The 23,247-nt window shown below is 34.6% G+C and overlaps 2 protein-coding genes across 9 annotated transcripts; one reads left to right on the top strand and one right to left on the bottom strand.

Annotated features, from left to right (window-relative positions):
- The first annotated feature begins 52 nt into the window (after positions 1 to 52).
- LOC140751709 (uncharacterized) lies at positions 53 to 18,930 on the top strand. 7 transcript variants are annotated; one of them, XM_073085728.1, is made up of 29 exons: positions 53 to 427; positions 944 to 1,049; positions 1,166 to 1,342; positions 2,058 to 2,155; positions 2,254 to 2,454; positions 2,574 to 2,723; positions 2,807 to 2,941; positions 3,714 to 3,869; positions 3,962 to 4,060; positions 4,343 to 4,561; positions 4,935 to 5,060; positions 5,639 to 5,744; positions 5,971 to 6,060; positions 6,409 to 6,505; positions 7,017 to 7,330; positions 7,610 to 7,720; positions 9,409 to 9,551; positions 10,062 to 10,144; positions 10,224 to 10,302; positions 11,663 to 11,748; positions 11,984 to 12,062; positions 12,271 to 12,373; positions 12,736 to 12,806; positions 13,417 to 13,534; positions 14,688 to 14,797; positions 15,233 to 15,330; positions 16,279 to 17,809; positions 18,534 to 18,609; positions 18,785 to 18,930. In XM_073085728.1, the coding sequence occupies exons 1-29, from the start codon at positions 293 to 295 to the stop codon at positions 18,787 to 18,789; spliced, it is 4,902 nt and encodes a 1,633-aa protein (XP_072941829.1). In that variant the 5' UTR covers positions 53 to 292; the 3' UTR covers positions 18,790 to 18,930. The 7 variants fall into 7 exon arrangements, with proteins under 7 accessions (XP_072941829.1, XP_072941828.1, XP_072941833.1 ...); XM_073085727.1 differs by having other exon boundaries at positions 18,534 to 18,930; XM_073085732.1 differs by lacking the exon at positions 1,166 to 1,342 and having other exon boundaries at positions 18,534 to 18,930.
- On the bottom strand, positions 18,394 to 23,184 carry LOC140751710 (uncharacterized). 2 transcript variants are annotated; one of them, XM_073085736.1, is made up of 2 exons: positions 22,666 to 23,184; positions 18,394 to 19,223 (listed from the first exon to the last, which is right to left on the bottom strand). In XM_073085736.1, exons 1-2 carry the CDS (start codon positions 22,994 to 22,996, stop codon positions 19,096 to 19,098), a joined length of 459 nt encoding a protein of 152 aa, XP_072941837.1. In that variant the 5' UTR covers positions 22,997 to 23,184; the 3' UTR covers positions 18,394 to 19,095. The 2 variants fall into 2 exon arrangements, with proteins under 2 accessions (XP_072941837.1, XP_072941836.1); XM_073085735.1 differs by having other exon boundaries at positions 18,394 to 19,386; positions 22,666 to 23,181.
- Positions 23,185 to 23,247: the final 63 nt, after the last annotated feature.

The following is a 23,247-nucleotide window of genomic DNA, read 5'->3' as shown; positions in this document are numbered from 1 at the left end:
TTAATATTTTTTCCACTTTTATTTGAAGATTGGAAGTATTGGAACGCATCATTTGCTAATGTCATACACATCTGCGTCGACTTCGATTGTCGAATTTTATTAGAAAACGGATAAAAAAACAACACACGCATAATTATTTAACTATGAAGTATTGTATATAATTCTCAAACTTTCGTATTAATTGCATTTATTACCAAAGTATTCCTTGCCGTCTGACTTCCTAAAAATGTTTTGTATTATATGTACTCTAAAATAATTGTCGATATAGAAGAATCCTAAAAAAATACGTGTTATGGCTCCTGGTAATAAGGAGCGGCATCCAGGACACACGGGCACTATTCCCAAGACGAAAGTCCGGAACAATTGCAATGTACCGCAGGAGGCTGTGACACCCACAAGAAGAGACATGACAACCAACCTGGTGACGGTAATATAACTTTCCTTTTGTTTAAGTTGAGAAAATATGCAATAAATTCATTAAACTACGAATTTTATACATGACGCCTTAATCTATCTATTCGTTCTTTAAATAATACGATATAAATATATGATTTAATATTAATATCAAATTGATTATTTCAATAGCCTAAACAGGAACACCCTCTCCCATGGCTTTCCACAGTCTCAGTAGTCTGAAGTTTTTTCGGAACACATGACTGCTTTATTTATAGAATCTCCGACAGCTATGCAATCTGGATGCTTGCCAATATACTATAACTTGGAACATATTAAATCTGCACAGAATAATACGATTTTCTATTAATATTGTGATTAGTACCTATATATATGGAATTTTTGTGGTGTTAAATTATAAAGTGCCATATGGGAGGTTGTTTCTCTAAATTTAGTCTGAAGAAGGTATACGTCTGCATTAGCAGCATGTTGTTGAAGTTCGGCTAATTTAAAGATCACTAAATTATTTCTAAAAGTATAAAATTTGTAGACCTCTCTGGACTGGGTGCCTGTTTCTGAATACAATACGCGATCAAATTGCAATCAATCAAGAAAGCCGAGCAACAACACATCAGACCACGAACTTACAGATTTAGGTAAGTGTGAGCACATGTTCATGACATTTTTTGTGGATGCTTATGTATAGAAATAACCAAATTTTCTATTTGATTTGTTATAACATGCTCAGTTTCATGTTTGCATATCATTTTAGATAATTCAGTGGCATTTGAGAGTGGATTTGGAAGGTTTGTGCCTGTGAGACCTCAACCTCGTGCTTTGCCCCTGACTGTCCAAAACCGTGAGAATGTAACAAGTGACCACCATGATGATGGAGCCAGTGCATCTGTATCTCACACGCTACACCCATACGCTCATCAAATGCAGAATGGTAGTACACATGTTGTTACTAATTTAAATTAAAGTCTAGTACAACCAACCATATTAATATTGCTAATACATGAGTGTGTTGTGATTGAATTTGTTTAATGCATATGTAAGCAGCATGTGCATATTACCCCGTTTACTGTAACTTGCATTTAATGTAGAGTTGTCAAATGAAACTAATTGTCATTGTTATATTAATATTATAATATTATAATATTATTTTGATTTGACACTAAAAAGTTGTACAAGGGAGGGAAAAGGTGAAACGTGACAAAAAGTGTCTTACTCTACATTTTGTTGATTCTGGCTCAATTACACATGAAGCAACCATTTTAGTTCTGAGGAATGATGAAACATATGAGATTGGCTTCTGGTAGAACCTCTGTACTATATGGAGTTGGTTACAGGTGTCCATGGGTATGAGTGAACACATCCATCAAGTGAACTTCATGCACGTTGCTACGTCAATTTTATGTCAAGTAAAAATTAATGTTTTTTCATTATTCAGTTAGTGAATGCAATAAATATAATACACAAACAATAAAATACAATATCAATTGTAAGGGAGACTTACACATTTCAAACATGATTCAATTGATAAAAGATTGGTACAATTTAAATTTATAGATGAATGTGTAATTATTTGTTTTGTGAATGCAGTTTCGTCTCCAACCACCATTAACAAGTAGTTGAATTTATTTCAATAATTTTTTTTCAAGGTTTGAATCCTCATCAAAATCATGCTGCTGCTGCAGTAATGATAGTAAATCCAACAACTCCTAATGCTGTTGCAGGAAATATGACCCAACAGTTTAATGTAAGTACTTTTCTTTTAAACTACCTTTAAACTAGCTACCTATTTAAAGATTTGCTTATTATGCCATTATTTTATTAAACTCTCATCATTTCTTATAGGCTCCAAATCAGAACAGAAATAACTTGTACAGAAATTTGAACTCTACTCGGAACACTTTTGAAGTAAACAATCATACAAACAACAATAACGCCACTCCACCGCTGTCTACTAATCGAAGTGGAACGAAGACTGTCAATTTAACTAACAATATGTATGAACAAGGGCAGGAAAGTTTCAACAATGTTAATGAGAACAACCATGTAAGTTCCAACAGATTTACCAATTGCATCTACAATATATATACATGAATCTTTAATTTCAATTTAATATATGTGTTTATTGTAACAAATCTCCTCAATTTTTTTATAATTATTATCAGGTTAATAGGGAATCTGCACGAGCCCTTGGTGAAGCAATAGTAGCTGCTTGTCCAGATGCAGCAGCTGTGGAGCGCCGGCTTGGTCAGATACGAGAATACATAAGGGTTACATCATCTCTTGTTGATACCATGAGGAATTCTGAAGATGAAGTAAGTAGTTTTGTATAAAATAAGAGACCTGTTTAAGTAAGTTGTTTTCAACATCATATTATGGATTATAATTTCTAATTTAGGCTTTTATTGAGCATACCAAAGAAGAATATGATGAATTAATAGAAATGATACAGAAGTTAAAAGAAAGTGAACGCAAGCTTCAAGACATGATGATAGACAATGTTCCGGAAAACGTTGAAGTTCCTGTTGAAGAGGTAAATGAGTCAATTAATGAGGGGGAGTCTAGTGAAACCAGAACCGAGGGGGATGGTGTTTCTGTGGATAAAAATATAAATCAAGACAAATCCTGCCATCACAAAAACATTAATGATACTGGTATCATTAACAAAAATCTTAAAAAAGTAACAAATATTGAGAATGAACAGTTGAACAGAAGTATGTCTAATATAAAGGGTGAAGAATTCCAACCTGAGAAAGAGTCTAATATAACAAATGATAATCAAGAAAATGGTAATGATTCTCACGGTACTGATGTTCAAATAGAAGAAGTAGAATGTACACCTTACACGGATTTAGATAATGATAGCCAAAATTTAAATGAGGCAATGAAAAAAAATATACTTTCATGCTTAGAAAAGGTAGCATTGATTGAAGAAATGAGAAGTAAAAATAAAAATAAAACTACTTCCAATGTGGTCACCAATGAAGAAAAAGTTTCGGTCTGTCGATGTATCTGCAATCTGTGTTCTTAATGTTGTGGATTGGAGTTATGCAAAGCATGTGTTGATGTTTCGACTTTTTTAATCATCAATAACATTTTCTAATCTTGACCCTGATTTTCAGCCAATTCTATTTGAATGAGTGATTATTCAAACAACATTTTGTTCTATCTATGTTTGTCTAATTTGTTTGTGTCCTAAAACCCTATTGACAGTACTGATACCTGTGTCTTCTTTGGTCCCCTGTTTTGGTGTGTTGGTTATGTTGCCCTTCTGAAAATTTCATTGGAATCAATTTATATTTTAGCAGGATGTCGTAGTCAGGCCAGTGTCTGTACAGAGCAATGGATCCACATACAGTGAAAATGAGATTTGGCAAAATGAAATAAAAAACAAGATGGAAATGTCCCAAATACGTTTGGAGGCGTTGAAACAACAACAGAAAAGATTGCTGAAATATCAGGTACACCTGACTAAAGATTTTGTATTTATTTGTATACATTTTATGAAAGTTATAGCTCTTGGTAAAACTAAATATTAAATAATTATTTATAGGCAGAAGCAAAGGCACAATTAGATGAAATAAATAAAGAAAGACAATCGCAGGACATAAGTCTTCCATCAACATCACATGACAATTTTGGTGGAATGCAGGTAATTTGATATTATTCTTTGTGCGATATACATGGTTATTTTGGTTTGTATGGCACACATTCATAAATGCAATGACACACATTTATAAAGTTAGTACAAAGACTAACTATAACTAACACATAATTTTTTGTTTACGCACATTGCATAATTTTATTACAAATTTGCATGCACACACTCATATAAATTGTGTGTGTATGAGAGAGAGAGAGGGAGAGCGAACGTGTGTTACTGATATTTATTCGTTATCTTTATTATAGGACATATTTGTATAATTTATTCCAGAATATGTCTCTAAGCGCTAATTATCATCAAGCCAACCGAATGTATGCAGCAAATCAAATCGGTGTAGCCACTACTTTGCCGCAGTCATCAGAAGTTCTGCACACAAGCCAACAAATGACTGCGAATAATATAGAAAGCGAACACGGTCGCTCTACGCGTTCTAACCATAGTCATGAAGAACGGTTTTCTATGCGTGACTGCAACATTGCAAGCAGTGAGGTAATTTGAACTCTTTCGTTATTATTATGATAACATTTCTTAGCATTACGAATGATTGCTTTTAAGAAAAGATTTATAATATATTGTCTAAATCTATCTCGAAAAATTGTAATTTGCTCCAATATTTTTCCTGCTTGCATTTGCGAAATAGCTATATACATACACGAAGTGTTATATACTATCATAGTAACTCATCTATAGCCGATTTCAGGAGATTCCGATCCTACGGTTGATTAACGATGTCCATTATCACTTATGATGGTTTTCCTACTTACTTACCCTTCAGATGGATTGCATACTCACTAGATACAAGTATATTAAAAATGCCTATTTATTTTTGTATCCATGTGTAAATGATCAAATTATATTGTAGGAGGCAGCGGCCGGTGGTCGTGACAGTGAGGCTGATGATGACGAGAGCGTACTGAATGAGCGAAGTCGCCTGTTGCAAATGAAACTGCGTGAGTTACAACTAAAGAAACAGCACATGGAGAACTTGGTAAGCAATAACACATTTGTTTCTGCCTAATAACAGCAGTTTTTAGCGCTTAACACTGCTGTTATTAGTTAGTGGTTAGTTAGTGTTAGTTGTGGTATGAAGGGTGTAGTAAGGGAGACATCGCAGATAGAAATATCTGGGGTTGATTACAGATGTCCAGGGCGGCAGTAGCCACTTACCATCAGGTGGACTGCATGCTCGTCTGCTACTCCTATATTATAAAAAAAAGTACCATAAATCATACTCTGTAATAATCATATTCTGCAATATTGTACTCACTTGCTTAAGTTGTGTTGCATATGAACAAAGTAATTTGCTGTAAAATTACAATGTAATTTAAAAGTAACTCCATACATATTACAAGGTTGCAACAAACCAGGTTTTAAATTATGTAGTAAAGGACCATAAATTGTGCAATAAATCTTTTATTCTCATCTATACATTCCAAGTAAAATAATGGTTTACCTTGTAAATTGTGTTGTAAATCTTAAATTGTGAATATTCTTTAGTGCGTGTGTGTTCATTTACTTTGCGGCAAGAACATTGATTTTAATATTGATATTTACTTATTGTTGTAGGTAACGGAATTCCAAAAACTACAAATGGTGACTCGTCTGCCGAGTTCCCATAACACTTATTCCAGTTCAGGGGAAGACAGTGGAGACGAGGAACCATCAAGGAAATGTAAGATCTTTTCCAGTTATACAGATAAAAAATAATTACTACATATCAACACATTGTCAATATACTATGATTCACCTAACTCATGAATATTGCAATGTCAGTTTATATGATGCAAACATTAAACATAAAGTAGATCGACTCAAAGTCCATTGTTAGTCACAAAATTAGCTGCTAACTTCGAATGCCACATAAAAGATAAATTAATAAATACATGACTACATTACAGGTAATAAATCTAGCGCGAACAATAAAAATGAGGATCCATTCAAACTAATGGAAATAAAGGCAATAAGAACAGCTCTTCAGAAGACGAAAGGTATGCAGAAACCTTTACATTTTGAATTACATAATAATATTTAATTTTAAACTCTTTACACACAGAATAAGAAAGGAAAATATTGTTAAAAAATGTGGAAATTAGTTTTCTACCGGATCTCACTTATCACGCAAATTTTAATAATAATGAACCTATGTACAAAGATGTAAAAACAAGTAATGTTAATTATGATTTAAACAACTTTACGTCTATTTTGACTTATTTATCTTTGTTTTGAGCAGTTTGCGTTAGTATTTTTTTGGGATACTTAGGAAAAGTATTATATAAAACCAAGCTATGTAAAAATGTTAAATGATGTTTAATGAAATATTTACTTTTTTGTCATAGATCTCATGCGTTCTGTAGAAAACTACGAATCGGAGCATTTAGCTGGAGTACACGAAGACTCGTTTCAAATGCAGGGTCATTCGAATATACACGATAAGTAAGTTATAAATATAAGTTTTAGTCGTAAGTAGGCATTATCCACCTACCATCAGTTGAACTGTATACTCATCTGCTACTCCTAGATTATTAAAAAGACATTGGAACAATAGTGGTTTGTAGGGGGCGAACATTAAAAGCTATCTCATTTGATTGATATACACATCAAGTCAAATTAATAACGATAAGACTTATTAGCTCTATTTGTACAACACAATTGCTAAATATATCATACAGAATAAATCTGATCAGAATCGATTACTTTAAATTAGTGCTAGCATATCAACATTGATTATGTGTACATGACATTTTGATTTATAGGTGACACTGAAACATGTGTATTGTTGTGAAGTACCTATATAAGTCGCCTGTTTGGTTTCTGGTATTATGGCCAAGATTTTTTTATAGCATTATCCAAAGTAACAGAGACTAAATATAAGTTTTGTTCATAAATAACTTTGAAAACAAGTAGTTCTCGTTATTTATTTATTCTGTTACATTTCTATTTGTAGTAAATCGGAGGGCGGCGGTAGTATGGGTGGATGGTCAAACGAGGGTAGTGTGTGTCGCGTGCGCAACTCCCTGCCGCAGCGGCACAAGTTCACCAACGAGCAACACTCGCAACAACATCACCAACACCAGCAACAGTTGCAGCATCAACAGCAACAGCAACTGCAACACCAGCACCAACTACAGCAACAACAGTTGCAGCAACAGCAACAGCAGCTGCAGCATCAACAGCAACAGCAGATGCAACATCAGCAACACCCACAGCATCAGCAGCAACATCAGCAACACCCTCAACATCAGCAGCAGCAACAGCAAAGTAATTATGAAGTACATGTTTGTTTATTCTTAAAATAAATGGTTATTATCGTAATATGGTAGGTTTTACAAAAATAAATGTTTACAATAGAGAAATCAATGAAACAAAGCTGTGGATCCAAATGATTTTTGAAATGACTATATACAAAATAAAATTACACATTTAAAAATATGTAATTTTGTATATAATCGACAGAGTTTATACCTACTCCCAAAGAGGTAAATTGTAAAGTAATGAGTTTCCTCTATTATTAATAAGATAATAATACAATTTCAACAGATCACGAAGCTAACATCAATACGTTGCAAGAGTTAGCGCAAGAGCTACGCATGGAAACGGAAAAAATAATGGGAGAACGGGCGAGGATTAAAGATATGGTAGCCAACAAAGGTAAGCGATCTTCCTTCGTAAAATTCGTGAAATTCCTTCTTTTATTCATGTTTTTTCTTTCATTCTATAATTTCCCATACACGTATAGGCGTAAAAAAAGATAGGCATTTACCTGTTTTCGAACTACTATTTATTGGAAAAATTCATCAAATGTAGGCAATGTAATGTAAATAAGTGATTTTTATTCATATCTGAATACTTGGCCGCTGTGGAAAATACTTAGCAAGTTCAAAGGCACGAGAATATAATCTCTAGATGAGATGTCGGCCTCTATAAAACCGCAAAAGGAGGCTTTATTATATTGCTACTGTGTTCGCCTTTAGCATTATCTAAGTGAGGTTCGTACAAATGTCGGTATGAATTGTGGCGTGATAAGTGCGGTTAACTAAACTAAATTGGCATGTCTAAATCCATAAAAGAACATTGACATCTCATCTAACCTTCAAGTATCTGAGCAAGTACAGTGGACCTTCGGTAATCCGACAAACATTATGCAGGCCAGTGTCGGACTATCGAATTTGTCGGATTATAGAGTACTGCCTAAGACCCCCTATAGTCCGGATTTTTTTACAAAAGAGTAATCCGACAAATTACATATCCAATGATAAGATTCTATATGTTATATGTACATATGTACATACTTTGAAGTACAAATCATACTTAATTTATGTATGTCGAATTTAGTAAAGTAAATAACAATAGAGAGCTTACGTTTTATTATAAAATTAAGCATAAACGCTCAAACATATGTACCAAGATCGTCAAATACATATTCAAAGTCATGTCGGATTATAGGGAGCGCCGGATTAGACAGGGGCCGGATTATCGGGGGTCCACTGTATATAATTTGCAAGCTTACAACTTTTGATCACTGTTTTATTTAAATGTTATCGACGGAAACATGTTTCATTAGTGACAACTGAAATTATTTTTTTAAATAGCGGACTTTGTAGTTTCTCGGATATACTTACAATTTATACATTACATTAAAAGTAATTTCGTTAATCGAATATTTTTATTTGTTTTTGTACTGTGTACCGGCCTTACTTTTGGAACCGCAACGAGGCCGTTTTCCTTTAATGATATACGAGAAGTTCCCATTAGAAGATGATTTAGATATTAGTTATTTAAAGGTAGTAGAATCTTTTGTGATTCGACTTCGGCGGCACCACCGCCACACCTATTTCTGCCTATTAACAGTAGTGTTAAGCGCTGCTGTGTTCTGGTTTGAAGGGTAAGGGAGACATACTTTTCCGAGTCGTTCCAGCTTAGTCCTCAGGGGTAGCGGCGCATCTGTGGCCGACCTCAGGTAGGAATATCTTATTCTATCTGGGGTTATTTACAGATGTCCATGGGCGGCAGTAGCCACTTACCATCAGGTGGAGTGCATGCTCGTTTGCTACTCGCATATTCATCATCATCATCATCAACAACCCATTATAGTCCCACTGCTGGGCACCGGGGTCCTCTCAGAATGAGAAAGAGTAGGCCATAGTCCACCGCGCTGGCCAAATGCGTATTGGTAGACTTCACATGCCTTTGAGATTTTTTTTAATCTCTCAGATGTGTAGGTTTTCTCACGATGTTTTCCTTCGCCGTTTAGCAAGTAATCGTTAATTTGTAATATCACTATCACTGCTTACATATTATTAAAGATTATTAAAAAAAAATCCGTTTCCGTGTTTCAGAGGGTAGTCGTAAGCAGAAGAAAGTGAACGAGGAGGTGCGGGCGAGCACGAGCGCGATGGGTCCGGCCGAGACCCGCCAGATGCAACTGCGCGCTTTGCTCGCTGAGAAACAACGGGAGTTGGAAGCGCTGTTGAATAAAGAGGTAATTCGCGACGTTTTACGTCAAATTTTATGTGTTTACTAGCTGACCCGGCAAACGTTGTGTTGCCATATAAATAAAAAATGTTAAGGGTGAACAACCTTTATCATTTAGAGGTATGAAAAATAGGTAGTAGCCGATTCTCAGACCTACTGAATATGCATATAAAATTTGGTGAAAATTGTTAAAGCCGTTTCGGAGGAGTATGGTAACTAACATTGTGACACCAGAATTTTATATACAACATTGGGCCTGTAGTCTGCAAGGATGACACTGCTGAGAACACATTTATCAAGTTGGACTCCTACTATTAATATTCCTTGGTTGTTGAACACTGTTGCGACAGTTATGATTGGAAAATCAAACTCAGCCTAGCTCAAACTCTTGTAATAGTAAATAACAGAACTGTCAAAATCAGTCTTAAGTATAAATGGCATGCGGGTCCCTTTCCCTTATTTCGTAATGTGATTTACACTGTCATTATAATTATACTTTGTTATATACACATTTTAGAAAGTCATGTGCACTACTACTGAAACTCAAAATCGGAATCCGGATTCGCACACTACTTCCGTCGTGAACCAATCCTATAACAGGTAATATACTTTATAGATATCAATTATTTATTTAACAAAGTAAACGTAACTAAGATTCAACACTTAATGTATTTTACAGTGAACAAGAAGAGCCGGAGTCCCGATCGGAGCACATAACTTTGGAATCTCAAAATCTAAGGGAGAATGAAAATTTCCGGGTAAGTTCTAAAAAAATAATTACAAATAACGAAGGTACCTCATATACAGGGTGAATTTTTAAAACGGGCCTTCAGGGCCAAATCCGAAACTATAAGGTTTAGCGAAAAATGCTGAAAGGAGTTACGAGGCCGATTTTGATAAAAACTACAACTGCATCATTACTTTTTTAAAATAACTTTTTCCCTAGCCGGGAATCGAACGAGTTCATTTTGAAAAAAAAATACACCCTCTATATTATTCCACTATCTGATAGTGTTGCTTATAAGGATCAAAATCTGGGAAGTAATGATAAATGACAAACTAAAGGAAAAGCCTCAATTTCAAGAAAATACAAATTTTTTCATATTAATTTGGCAGTTAAGTTCCCGCCATTCATCAATTTAAACATTTCGCGTATTAACATTTTTTTTGGCTCAATGTTTCAAATCATTCGAAATGGACGCATTGTTCTTCAAGAAGTTATGTTTTTATGTCCGACTTAATTAAGGTTACTTTTAGGACCATTATCATAGATTTAACTTGCTATGGGCGGAGTTTCGTTTAATACAGATGTAAAATTGCCAATTTGCGAGAATGTCTTTTTCGAGTCAAATCCGAGTGATAACTAAACAAAGAGATATAGAAAATCATATTTACTATTGAAACGTAGTTATAAACAACAAACAATAACAATTTACTATTTAATCACTTATCTATTTTTATTAAAAAATAAATCCTAAAAACGGCGGTAATTTACTTGCCAAACTATTACTTTCTCATACTAAGCCGTATGTCACGGTTATAACATCGAATAATTAGTTGATTAACCAACAATTTCTTCAATGGTATGACTTACGTATGTTTCTAAAGAATTATACATAAATCATTGGTTATGTATAATCCTTAAGGAGTAGTATGGCAATGTATGGAAAAATATGTATTTTCTTCAAAATTTTCCTTTTCCTTTAATTTGTCACATAACATTACTTCCCAGAATTTGATCCTTATAAGCGACACTATCAGATGGTGGAATAATATAGAGGTGTATTTTTTTTCAAAATGAACTCGTTCGATTCCCGGCTAAGGAAAAAGATATTTTAAAAAACTAATGATGCAGTTTTAGTTTTTATCAAAATCGGCCTCGTAACTCCTTACAGCATTTTTCGCTAATCCTTATAGTTTCGGATTTGGCCCTGAAGGCCCGTTTGAAAAATTCACCCTGTATACTTAAAGTTCATTTTCTATCATGTAAAAGAAAAGTTGTAGTAATTGCATATTACTTTTATTATGGCTTTTAAAATACCCCAGACCAAAAAATAAAGATAAAGGACTTAATACTACTACGTCTTTATTTTTTTAATAACTATGTTATTCTGTCAGGGCGGTGGTGACAGCGCTCTGGGTTCACGGTCCATCAACACAGTGCCCTCACATCTGGGCAGCACTTATGGCAGCGATAGTGACAGGTAACCGGCGTTGTCCTTATAATTTTACTCCCATCTTAAAAATACATAAGTTTTTCTTTAATCCTTAATTATCCCGTACTCAGATTTTCGTATTTGTCCTATATATTTACGCCATTCTGTATATCAGATAAATCTGTATTGATTAACGAATATTTATTCATTTAGCAAGGCAAAATAGTTTTTTATAATTTACGTATAGAAGTTTATTTTAAAAGCGTTCTTAATTATTTGGCAGTGCATCACGAAACAAATCAAATCAACGCGCTCGTATGCGCCGACGGCAAGTCCAAGATCGGCAGTCTGAAGAAAATAATGTAAGTTTAAATTAATTCATTATTTAATTATTAGATACTTTGAATTTTAACGACTCATCCATTGTTTGAATACTTTGTATTATTAGCGCTCGTAATCGCTACCGTTTTTACCCTTATAATACTCGTAATAATAAATTAACGTTTTTCTTTCTCCAGAAACTGGACGTATTTTACTATAGGTTAAAATACTTTTTTGTTTCCCATACAGGCAGTGCAAATGCAATCGAACAACACAATAATTCCTAACGTGCGCCACGAGCCGCGAGCAGAAGCCTCGACAAGCAACATGCCTCCGCCCGTGTCACAAAATAGTGAGTGTTTTTAATAATATGTAGTAGCACACGAGCATGCAGTCCACCTGACGGTAAGTGGCTACTGCCGCCCATGGACTTCTGTAATCAATCCATGATAGGATTCGATATTCCTACCTGAGGTCGGAAACAGAGCCGCTATCCATGAGGACTAAGCTGGAACGCCTCGGAAAAGTGGTCTCCCTTACCACACCCTTCAAACCAAAACACAGCAGCGTTTATGAGACAGAAATAGGTGTGGCGGTAGTGTCGCCGGAGACGAACTACAAAGGTTTCTACCACAAATATAGTGATTTGTAAAGTGTATGATGTTTAGTTTGTATAAATAATAACACTTTTATTATATTCATTTTAATTTTCAGATGAGGCTACTGCTAATTCGCCGTTTCCGCATTTGCCACCACCTTGTTGGAATAGCACGAAATCCAACCAGGTAACTGTATAAATATATTTTAGTTAAAATACTAAATAAACCTATTAAAATGAATTTTTCAACGAACGAAGTATATCCACTTTTCTAAAATAAATCCTCCAAGACATTGAGTAAATGTACATGCACGTATACACGTATAGTCCGGGCCAAACTGCTAGTCCGCTCTGAAGTTGCAAGCAGCTATGTATACAATTTGCTATGGCGACGCGATTCATTCCTATATTCAGAGCGGACTAGCAGATTTCCGCGGACTATACTTAGGTTTGAGATGTAAGACACGCCTACATAGACACCGAAATAAATATGAATTATAATTTTTTGAACTAACCTACCTACTAATTAAAATACACCTATAATTATACACCGGGACCGGACTAAAAATCAGTGTCGTGAACCTATGTTTTCGCGACTTACGCTGAGTTCCGGTAACCTTTTTGCGAGATAGGCCGCAGCACGGTATGCAAAACATTATCCGTAAAATAGTATATTTATAAGTCGATTTTTTTTTTAATTTGTGTTTTTTTTTTATAATCGATTTTGTACTTTGTCATAATGATTGCTGTAGTCCTTGTTTTCGTGAATAAACGTTATTATTATTATTATTTTGCAGGATACCCGCAGTAACCAGTTCACGCAGAACAGTCACTCGCAGACTATGGACCGGCTTCTGGGTACTCCGCAGGTGTCCTTCCCCCCCACCATGCCTTTCAACATGATGATGCCATATGGTAAGGACTTAATATACATTTTGGATTATACGCGATGAAATGTATTTTTTTTCGAGTTTGTATTTTGCTCTTACATCCCTGTAACTTGAATGCAATGTTTACATACTTGCCTAGCACAAATTAATAGATACGAGTAATGAGTGTGGCTGTGGAAATTCGGTGCTGCTTTTTGGCGTGAATAAAAGGATATGCATTGAAACTGCGTTACGCTATCTTTTCATAGTAGATTGTAGTGATTGTAGAACTTTAAATACTCGCTGAGATAGGACTATTACGAGTGCGATTACGAGTTAAATGCGAGTACGAGTATGTAACCCATTCACAGGTTGTATCCGGTACTCGTCATGACGTTCGTACGTTCTCTGCGGGATGTAGGTTCTTTAGGCTGATTTAAAAAAATAACGCGCTTACTATTATAAGCGCAGCGTTTTCACACTTGTCATTGTTCAGTTACTCTACGAATTAGGCATCAGACGTTACTTTGCGGAAATCCATGGTATTTAGTTAAGATTAAAACAATTCGCTACAAATATGTATGATGGTATATATTTTTAACCATTTTAAACCATGTAGTATGTACCACCCATCCTCCCACAAAGGTACCATCATACATATTTGTAGCGGATTGTTGCGAAGTAGTTTTAATCTTAACTTAATACTCTACGAATGGGCATGATGACAGTATTAAAAAATCGAAGAATAAATTATTTACTTAAAAACAATATGTTGAAAGTATTCTCAAAAATAGCCCAGTTTTAATAACAACTTTAGGATTAATTATATTTTTAATAAAATAAAAGTATAAAATAATGCAGTCATGCCATAAAACAATGTCATCTTGTGTAAAACGCTAATCGGGGCGAAATGACGTTATTTTTTTGGCGTGTCACCGTATTGCTTGAATTTTTCTATAGGATATTGAAGCGTGACGTCATTCGCATAATTCAAAATTTGTTTTAAAAATGCTAATATATCCGTTAATACTGAATTTATTGCCGAAATAATACGATTTTTGGAATCAGTAGACATGTACATTATAGAAGGTTGACTTCAAGATTTGTCATCATGCCCATTGTTCGTGTGTATCTAAATATTGCTTAGTATGTGGTTGTTGTTGGTGTTACAATACAATGTCGCTGGTGTGTTGTCGCAGGCATGGTGGGCGCGTGCGGCTGCGGCTGCGCGCTGTGGGGCGCGTGGTGCTGGCAGCAGCTGGCGCTGCAGCAGCGCGAGCTGCACGCGCTGCGGGAACAGCTCACGCATGTAATGTATCGCGTTACTCGTTAATATCGCCATTGATCGCCCTTGGGTGGAGTTAAACTATATTTACGAATACTAGATTTCGTCTAGTGGTCGAAATTTGATTATAATCATAATTGTTATATTTTTATCAATTTTCATGTCAAAACATTTTTCATGTCATTATTTTTAAATTAATTACATTAAAATTGTTAGACATACCAAATAAAACAAAGCTTTAGCTTTGTTTTATTTGGTATTCCCTTTAGAGAATAATATATTTTTTTTGTCTTAACACTCATACAGAATTTATCTAAGTTCTAGCATAAAAAGGAAAACTTTTACTTTAAACCTGTTTTTTTAATAATATATGTTTTATAAATTAATCAACACCAAAATGTTAAAAGATAAGAGTGTGCGAAATATACTCCTAATTTTGCTTCTCCTAATCTGTTACAGCTTGAAGAGCGTTGGCGTGCAGAAACTGCTTCACACACGCTCAACAACCAAGTGCCGCCAGGCAATCGTGCTAATAATTATTGGGACAACTTCCGTAGGTAAGTGAGTATAATAAACGTATCTAGTCTGCAATGTTTATTCAAATTAATTCTTCATTTACAGTCATAATATATTATTTATTTTTTTATTTCAGATATTAGAAAATTAAATGATATTATATTCGTAAAATTATATATTTAATAATTATATAATAGTATACTGTATATATAAATTTTAACGTAATGGAGATTTGTAAATACGGGTAAGAAATATTGTGTGTTATTTACCCAGTGTTTTGACTGCTTCAAAACCATAAATAAATTTTACTACCTTATGGTCTGTGCCTAATTATTTAACGAAGTTTGTATTATATATTTTATTACTAACACTCCTTGTTAATCATCGTTAGTATCATGGAATTACTTAACATTAATCGACGCCTGCATTACCTGCATTACGTTTCAAAGTGATCATATAGTGACAGATTAAGAATAAATGCTAACGCAATTATAACGGAATATTAGGGCGGCGCACATGCCGTGGAGACGCCTACCGGCAATGGCATGATGACAAATTTTGAAATCCCCTTCTATAATGTAGGTACATGTACTGATTCAAAAACCGCATTATTTCGGCAATAAATTTAGAATTAACGAAAATATTAGCATTTGTAAAATAAATTTTGAACCAAGCGCGATAACGCCCACGAGTGTCATGGCATCCGCGACTGACGTCACGCTTCGATATCCCATAGAAAAGTTCAAGCAATACGGTGACATGCCAAATTAAAAGACGTCATTTCACTCCGATTAGCGTTTCAGACAAGATGGCCGGTTGCAGTATTTTATACTTTTATTTTATTGAAAATGTATAATTAACCTTAAAGTTTTTATATTTTGTGAATTCTTTCAACGTATTGTTTTTAATTAAAACATTTATTCTTCGATTTTTTAATACTGTCATCATGCCCATTATGGTCAGCCCTAAAACGGTTACTGTGCTTCCAGCTACTCGCGTCAAAACCTCCTGTCGACGAACAGCAAGACGAACGCGGACGGGCACCTGGGCGCGAGCGCGGCGCACACGCAGCACCCGCTGGTGGAGCGCTCGCACAACACGCTGCACCACACGTCCTCGTCCACGTCGCCGTCCATCACGCCCAAGCGCAACACCAACCCCCCCGCGCCGCCCGCCGCGCCGCCGCCCGCCGAACGCCGCAACGTTACCTACGAGCGATCGCTCTCGTTCTCCTCCGCGCCCGACGTGCTCAACGTCAACGTCTCCGCCGCGCAGAACGACCCTGAGCTGAGCGGCTCCCACGCGAGGAACGACGACGCGAACCTCGCCAATGTGAACATCAATCGCCAGGAGCCCGCGCCCCACTTCAGGAATTTGAGCATCACCAATCCGATCCCCGAAATCGTCCAATCCCACTCCAACAATCTCAATACGTCGGGCAGCGGTAAGCGGAAGTCGTCCTCGAAGCTGCCGTCTAAGAACTCGGCGAATAGAAGAAACTACACCTTGGACTTTTCTCAGACTAGCAACATCAACATAGCTAGCACGTCCGAGACGCCTAACCCTAATTTGGCGTCTACCAGTCGCGAGGTGCAAGACAAAGCGACGTCTAAGCTGTTCGACCTATTGAGGGAAAACGTATACTCCGAAGTTACGACGTTGATCGGGGTGAATGAATCTCATCCAGATTTCTTGATACAATTATTCAGGGAACTGCAACTCATTAGTTCTGATCCGTTGAGGCAGAAAGTATTACAATCGATTAGAAATATTTTATCTCAATACAGTTCCATGATCGAAATAAACCAAAACGACACTGTTCATGAAGAATCTGCTACGGAAGTCGTCACTACAACGTCTAACGAAGCGAACAATTATCACGACTGTAATCTCCAAAACGCTTGTTCTAGCACTATACAAATCGATAATAAAATCGTTCGCTTTTTATTACTAAAAAGCGAAGAGACTTGCACTTCAGAACTATTAGAGGCATTAACGTCACTTATTGTCAGTAGCTCCGATGGCAGGCAGCAAAGAAGATTACTAGAATTTCTTTCTAAATACGAAGGTTTACGAGTTTGCGATGTATCTGGCGATATCATTGAGAATTTACCCATGTTTATTGCCGGAAGTAACGATGCCGACGAATCGACGCAGTTGACTAGTGAAGTTTCTGAATCGTCTATTCTGCAAGATGTTGCAGGTTCGTTGAATTTGTTCAGCTCGAGTGAAACGCAGTTGCATCAAATGAACTCGTGTCCATACGACATGTGGCCCGGACATATGCATATGGATATAGACGGAAGAGATTTGAACGACAACAGTCCAAGATCTAGTCAGGATGGGAAGATGGATTTGATTAACTGTTCGGAGATGCTGAATGGCGACTTAGCAGAGGCTGACCAGACTTGCCGTACAGACGTGGGCGAAGCGAGTGCCAGTGGACACTCGGACGAGCTGGCCGTCAATACTGACGCACTACCCGACGTCGTGGACACTGAGGAAGTCACTCCGACAGAGGTAATGCAACATGTACTGTACTGTAGATGTCTTCCACTAATCAATTGTGCTAACCGCAATCCTAAACCGAACTAATATTGTTAACAGCTCCTGCTTATTTACTCAAACATTTTGTATCCTCTTATATACATAACGATGACTGCATAACAACTTACTTGTAATACTCATAAAAATAATACATTTAACATGACTGTGTATCAGAATCATTTTCGTGTTGTTCAAGAATAAAATTGAATATCAATTCCTTGTATTTTCACTTCATACATGAAATGAAACACTAACATTTTTCTCCCAATATAGTGTCAAATAAGTGAACTGACACAGATATGAATAATGTATATTATTATCTTATGCTATACATTCAATTTATTAACACATAATAGATATTTTTTGCTATGTAGGTTAACAAATGCTTAACCTTGTAAAAATCTGTATTTGTATCCACTTAGAGCAATAAAATGCTTATAAGAAAAATATTGTAAATTTAAACCTTTGCGACCTTTTATAATAATAAAGGGCTCTTAAGATTATATAAACATCCAATGAACCATTTACTAACTGTGGTGAATGATTAATAAAAAACATTTTAAATTAACAATAAAATATATTCAGGTACTTTTATCACAACCGAGTTTCAATTATAACTAACACTGAGAAACAAAATTACACACTGAGAATACATTGAATAAAATATAAGTAAAACTTCATTTCTTTTGTATTAAAGGCAGAGGCTGAGTGGATCGGGCTTGACCGTGTGCCAACAAGGCTGCACGATGACGAAACATCTGAAAAACAGAAAGGTAAGGTTATATTTATGTATAAACGAAGCAAACACTCAAACTCCAAACTGTTTGTTTGGTGTCGGCTAGTTTGAGTGAGCCTGTAAAAAAATATTATTAGATCTTCATATTACACCATCTGTAACAGAAAAACAAAATGAACCATAATTAATAATGCGTTTTTCCTTTTTTTCAGATTGAAGAAACTTTTACAAAAATCCCATTATTTTTTAGAACTAAGTCTTGATATTTATGCGAAATGTATCTCTTGCTAACAACTCATTATTCACATATTTTTATTGATGTAATATTTATTTAGCACAAATAAATATTTGAAAAGCACTTTTTTGTTTTGAAAATAAAAAGGCCTATTATCCTATTTCAACTTTATTAAAAACCCTTATTATATAAAGAAAATATTCTTATCACAAAAATTTTCAAGTGACTTATAGTTCATAAGAATTAGAATTCCAATATCCAAAAAACACATTTCACTTTAGATCGTCACTATAACAGTTGATAAAAGTTCCCGCCATGAATGTGCCAATACAGGTTCTCCAGCAACTCTTGAGTGTTTGCGTCCAATCCCAGGTTCTCGTATGTCTCAGGTTCAATATTTCTCTTTCTTTGTACTTCTGCAGATAAAATTAACAATACTAAATTAGGCTCTCAATTTTGTTTTTGCAGATTTCATATATTAAATCATATGGACCATGAGACAACGAGAGATATCTGGGTTGTTGTGAGTTGGGCGTAGCATACATGGGCTGTAGGTAGGAGTCGTTGGCACCATAACCTCTGAAATAAAGTCGAACTTTATCACACTCTGATTCTAGTGTTATGAAGGAAGTCTCCGGTTCCACTTTTGTTGCAGTTCCAATGAATAATAATATTATGAATACTAAAAGATACTTAAACCAGTATAGAATTACATGACATTTCTTTACTAATTTGAATATTAATTAGAAGCAATAGGTTATAAGGTGATTCAATTATTATTAAAAAGTATAAAGCAAAACTGCTTCCAAAAATTCCATCTTTGAACTGAATATACTAACTAGTACAACCCGGAGCTGTACCCGCCACCATAAAGTTATGTAAAATACCATACACACATCTGTTCATATACAAAACAGCACTTAAGCTACACCATAAAGTCCAAAATTTATTCAATTATTTTGTGTCTGGAAGTGTCTTTGCTTTTGTACCCCTAAATTTATTATAGTGTCTTTACTATAAATATACTATACTGGTTCAAATAGAAACATAGTTATTTTAATCAAACATTAATTTGAGACACTTTATCTACAAGAAACATTGCTTTATTTTCTATATAATCAATACATTATTCAAGTAATTCAGTTCTTACATTTCAAAATACTTATCAGGAAAACGTTAACATTAATGATATTAATAATTTGATTAATTCACCACACAAAAACAAGATGATGACATACTGATGGAATGGATCAGAACATACATTCAGAGTTGTTTTATGTGGTTTTAATGATTTATTGGTGGCAGTAGACAATTTGGGCATGGATGGAAAAATATAATTTAAACTTTTAATAAGAAGTCTCTTCTTAGGATCATTAATTACATATCATGAAATATAATGCTATTTTGAATATATATATAGCAATATATATATATATATATATATATATATATATATATATATATATATATATATATATATTATATATATTGCTAAATATATTGCTATTATTATAATAATAATGAGATCATTATAAATCTTCCTACAAAAATGAAAAATAAAACCTGCCTTTGGTACATAAATGTTTATCCCAAGACATTTTAAATTTTACAACATTAGCCTAATTACTAATCACCTAAAGTATTCTAAAGTCTAGTGGTATGAATTTCTGGATCTCACAGTTTAAGTTTAAAGTGTAAGACATACTGAGCCATACAGCTAGCATAGTCTTTCTGGCCAAACCTTAGCACATCTTTTTGAGACAACTTAAGTTTTTCTCAAACAGTTGTTTTTGGTCAAAACAAGTGATAAATAAATTCCCATATGTCATATTTACATAAATTACAATACCGAATTCTAGATTACATTACACAATTATTAAGTTTTTATTTACACAAGTGAATTGTGTATTCTGTTGAAAACTTGTTCAAACTCTCCTATAATATTGTACATGTGTGACTGGATGACCCATATTCATGCCATCCATGTGTTTTATATAGTGAGTCATGGTCAGTAGCGTCAGTCCAAAACAAACTACAATGAATCTGCAGTAAAAACTAAGACGTAAAGCCTTAGCCTAGCCTTAGCCTAAGTAATACCAACTTTGAAATCAGATTAAATATCAAAATTATTCATACATAACATACCTATAAAATATACAATTATATTTATAACAGTTAATACTAATAAAGAAATATTATTGGTTGATCAATAAGCCTCATTTACTCTCTTACAATATTGAGTATGAGTTTTTAACTTATATATTATTACAAAAATAGTATTAGGGTTATTTATTTTAGGTACATGAGGAATATTGGTGATAACCAATAAATTGAGTACACAATTTCCATTTATTTTCCTCTTTCATTCATGTAATTAAAAATTGTTGGTAAATTCTTCTTAAATAGGAATAGGAATAATGTTATTAAGAGAATAGCTTATTTTTGGCATACTTAATTAGATGCTTGGCAGACTTAATTAGTTATTTAATAACTACAACTTACCTTTTACTAGAACTTAACAAATTTTTCATTTACCACAAATCTTAAACATATCATAATTTGTCTTACAGTTTTTATTATCATATATACTTACTTTTTGTTTTGTTATTTCAACCTGTGCCTTTATAAACAGTATTTTAAAGAAATAATAACTCACTATTTAGTAGCAAGATAAGTATGGTCCGCGTAAAACTGCTAATCCACTCTGAATATAGAAATGAATCCTATCACCATAACAAATTGTATGACTACACCTGCTCGCAACAAGAAGCAGCTTGGCACGGACTATACTTTGTTGTAAGATCTAATATTAATCTTAAGAGAACATGTGTTTAAAGGTGAAAGTACAGTAGTAAAGTATATAGTGTGTCAATATTCAGCTCAAAATAACTAGATAATGCCCTGCAAAAAATATGCTTTTAAAAAAAGGGTTTTATTTTTCACACAGGGTCTGGTCAGGTTATATTTCACCTCCAGTGGCATAGCTAGTTTCATGAGCCTGGCAAGGTTTAACCGATTCCGTGCGGATGGCACCACAGTTGTGCCATATCACCCACAGTTGTACCACATCCGCACGGAATCGGTTAAACATCATGCCCTTGGCTACCGCCCTCATGCCAGTCCCTAGCCCCTATGCTGTTCATGCTTATCAGGGAATGCCAGGAACAATTTGTGATGTATATTAATATATTTTAATTAATAAAGAGTTCTTTTTACCATTATTGAGTTGAATATTGATGAGCAATTAATGATATTATAAATTAACAATTTGAAATACACCTGAAAAATGTAAATGCAACAGGTATCAATAATTTATTGAAGTGAAAATGTGAAGTCTAGTGAATTTACAAATTCAATACATTTTACAGTTTTAAATACACCATAACTATGTTTTATCATTAACATGCTGAATAAAATTTAAAAATTTATACATAAAAAATATGTTTCAATAAATTATTGTTGTATTTATAACAATAAACAATTCAACAACAGTCCTGTTGTGTTAACTTGTTATTGAAACTGCAACAAAATTATAAATAGTAAAATATAAGAAAATTAATAAGAGTATTCGAGGAGACTTCCTTCTGTTATTGCACTTACTATGACTTGACAACCCTGTTGCATTGCATTGTTAATTATATTTTGATATTGATAATTAAAAATTGAAATTAAGTACATTATTAATTATTTTAAGGAAATCTCATTGAATATTTGTTTTGTTACTACTCAAGTTCTTATTACAATACTCGCAGTACGTAAATTTAAAATGAAAATGTCAAATCTCAACAAAATCTAATAGTTTGTTATCATAAAACAAATATTCAATAAGAAATCTGATAAAAACATCAAAAATCTTACCTTCTTTCAAGCGCTTCTTCTGAGGATAGGCTTCGTCATCGGCGCTCCGCTTCCTGGCGTTGTTTGGAGATGACGTTTTCTCGGTCGGTAGCGCTGGGCACGGCAGTTCGGTGATCTCAGGCATTTCGCAATCGACCTCATTCTGGATGCTCTGCATGTCCGTCGTCCTCTTGGCGCCGTCGTATCCGTAATAACAGTTCGTAGATACGTGGACGTTGTGACATTGGCCCATAAATTGATTGGTTTCGTTGTACATCGGCGCGGGCCGCATAGCGTCAAAATTATTTTTGGCGTCCTGCATATGGTACAGGTCAAATCCACTTGTAGGCATGTTTGTTCTTTACTTCTCAGCTCTTGTAAGTTCGTAAGTGTGATGGTGCAGTTGCTGTGTTTTTGTTGACAATTTTTATCTTTATTTTCTATTTTTAAACAATTTCACAATAATCAACCTAACCTCATTCGATCACCAATATAAATACAATGCGACTTGCGAGTTGCGACCGACCAAAATTCTGATCCGAAATTCCGAATGCTATTATAGTTGTCATTATTCGTCATACGAATACTCGAACTATTCGATGT

Source organism: Epargyreus clarus, unplaced genomic scaffold (genome assembly GCF_041222505.1).
Source record: "Epargyreus clarus isolate Ecla_fem2 unplaced genomic scaffold, WU_Ecla_fem_2.2 ptg000023l, whole genome shotgun sequence".
Classification (NCBI taxonomy): Eukaryota; Metazoa; Arthropoda; class Insecta; order Lepidoptera; family Hesperiidae; genus Epargyreus; species Epargyreus clarus.
The sequence above is the reverse complement of the archived record's forward strand: the minus strand, read 5'-3'. Positions and strand labels throughout refer to the sequence as shown.

What these genes read in the sequence shown, in the direction of transcription:
- LOC140751709 (XM_073085727.1), top strand. Translation starts at nt 293, where the DNA reads ATGGCTCCTGGTAATAAGGAGCGGCATCCAGGACACACGGGCACTATT. An exon ending in TGACAACCAACCTGGTGACG is followed by an intron (nt 428 to 943) that starts GTAATATAACTT and finishes TAAAATTTGTAG; the next exon opens with ACCTCTCTGGACTGGGTGCC. An exon ending in AACAGCACATGGAGAACTTG is followed by an intron (nt 5,061 to 5,638) that starts GTAAGCAATAAC and finishes TTATTGTTGTAG; the next exon opens with GTAACGGAATTCCAAAAACT.
- LOC140751710 (XM_073085736.1), bottom strand. Translation starts at nt 22,996, where the DNA reads ATGCCTACAAGTGGATTTGACCTGTACCATATGCAGGACGCCAAAAAT. An exon ending in GAAGAAGCGCTTGAAAGAAG is followed by an intron (nt 19,224 to 22,665) that starts GTAAGATTTTTG and finishes TTTTATCTGCAG; the next exon opens with AAGTACAAAGAAAGAGAAAT.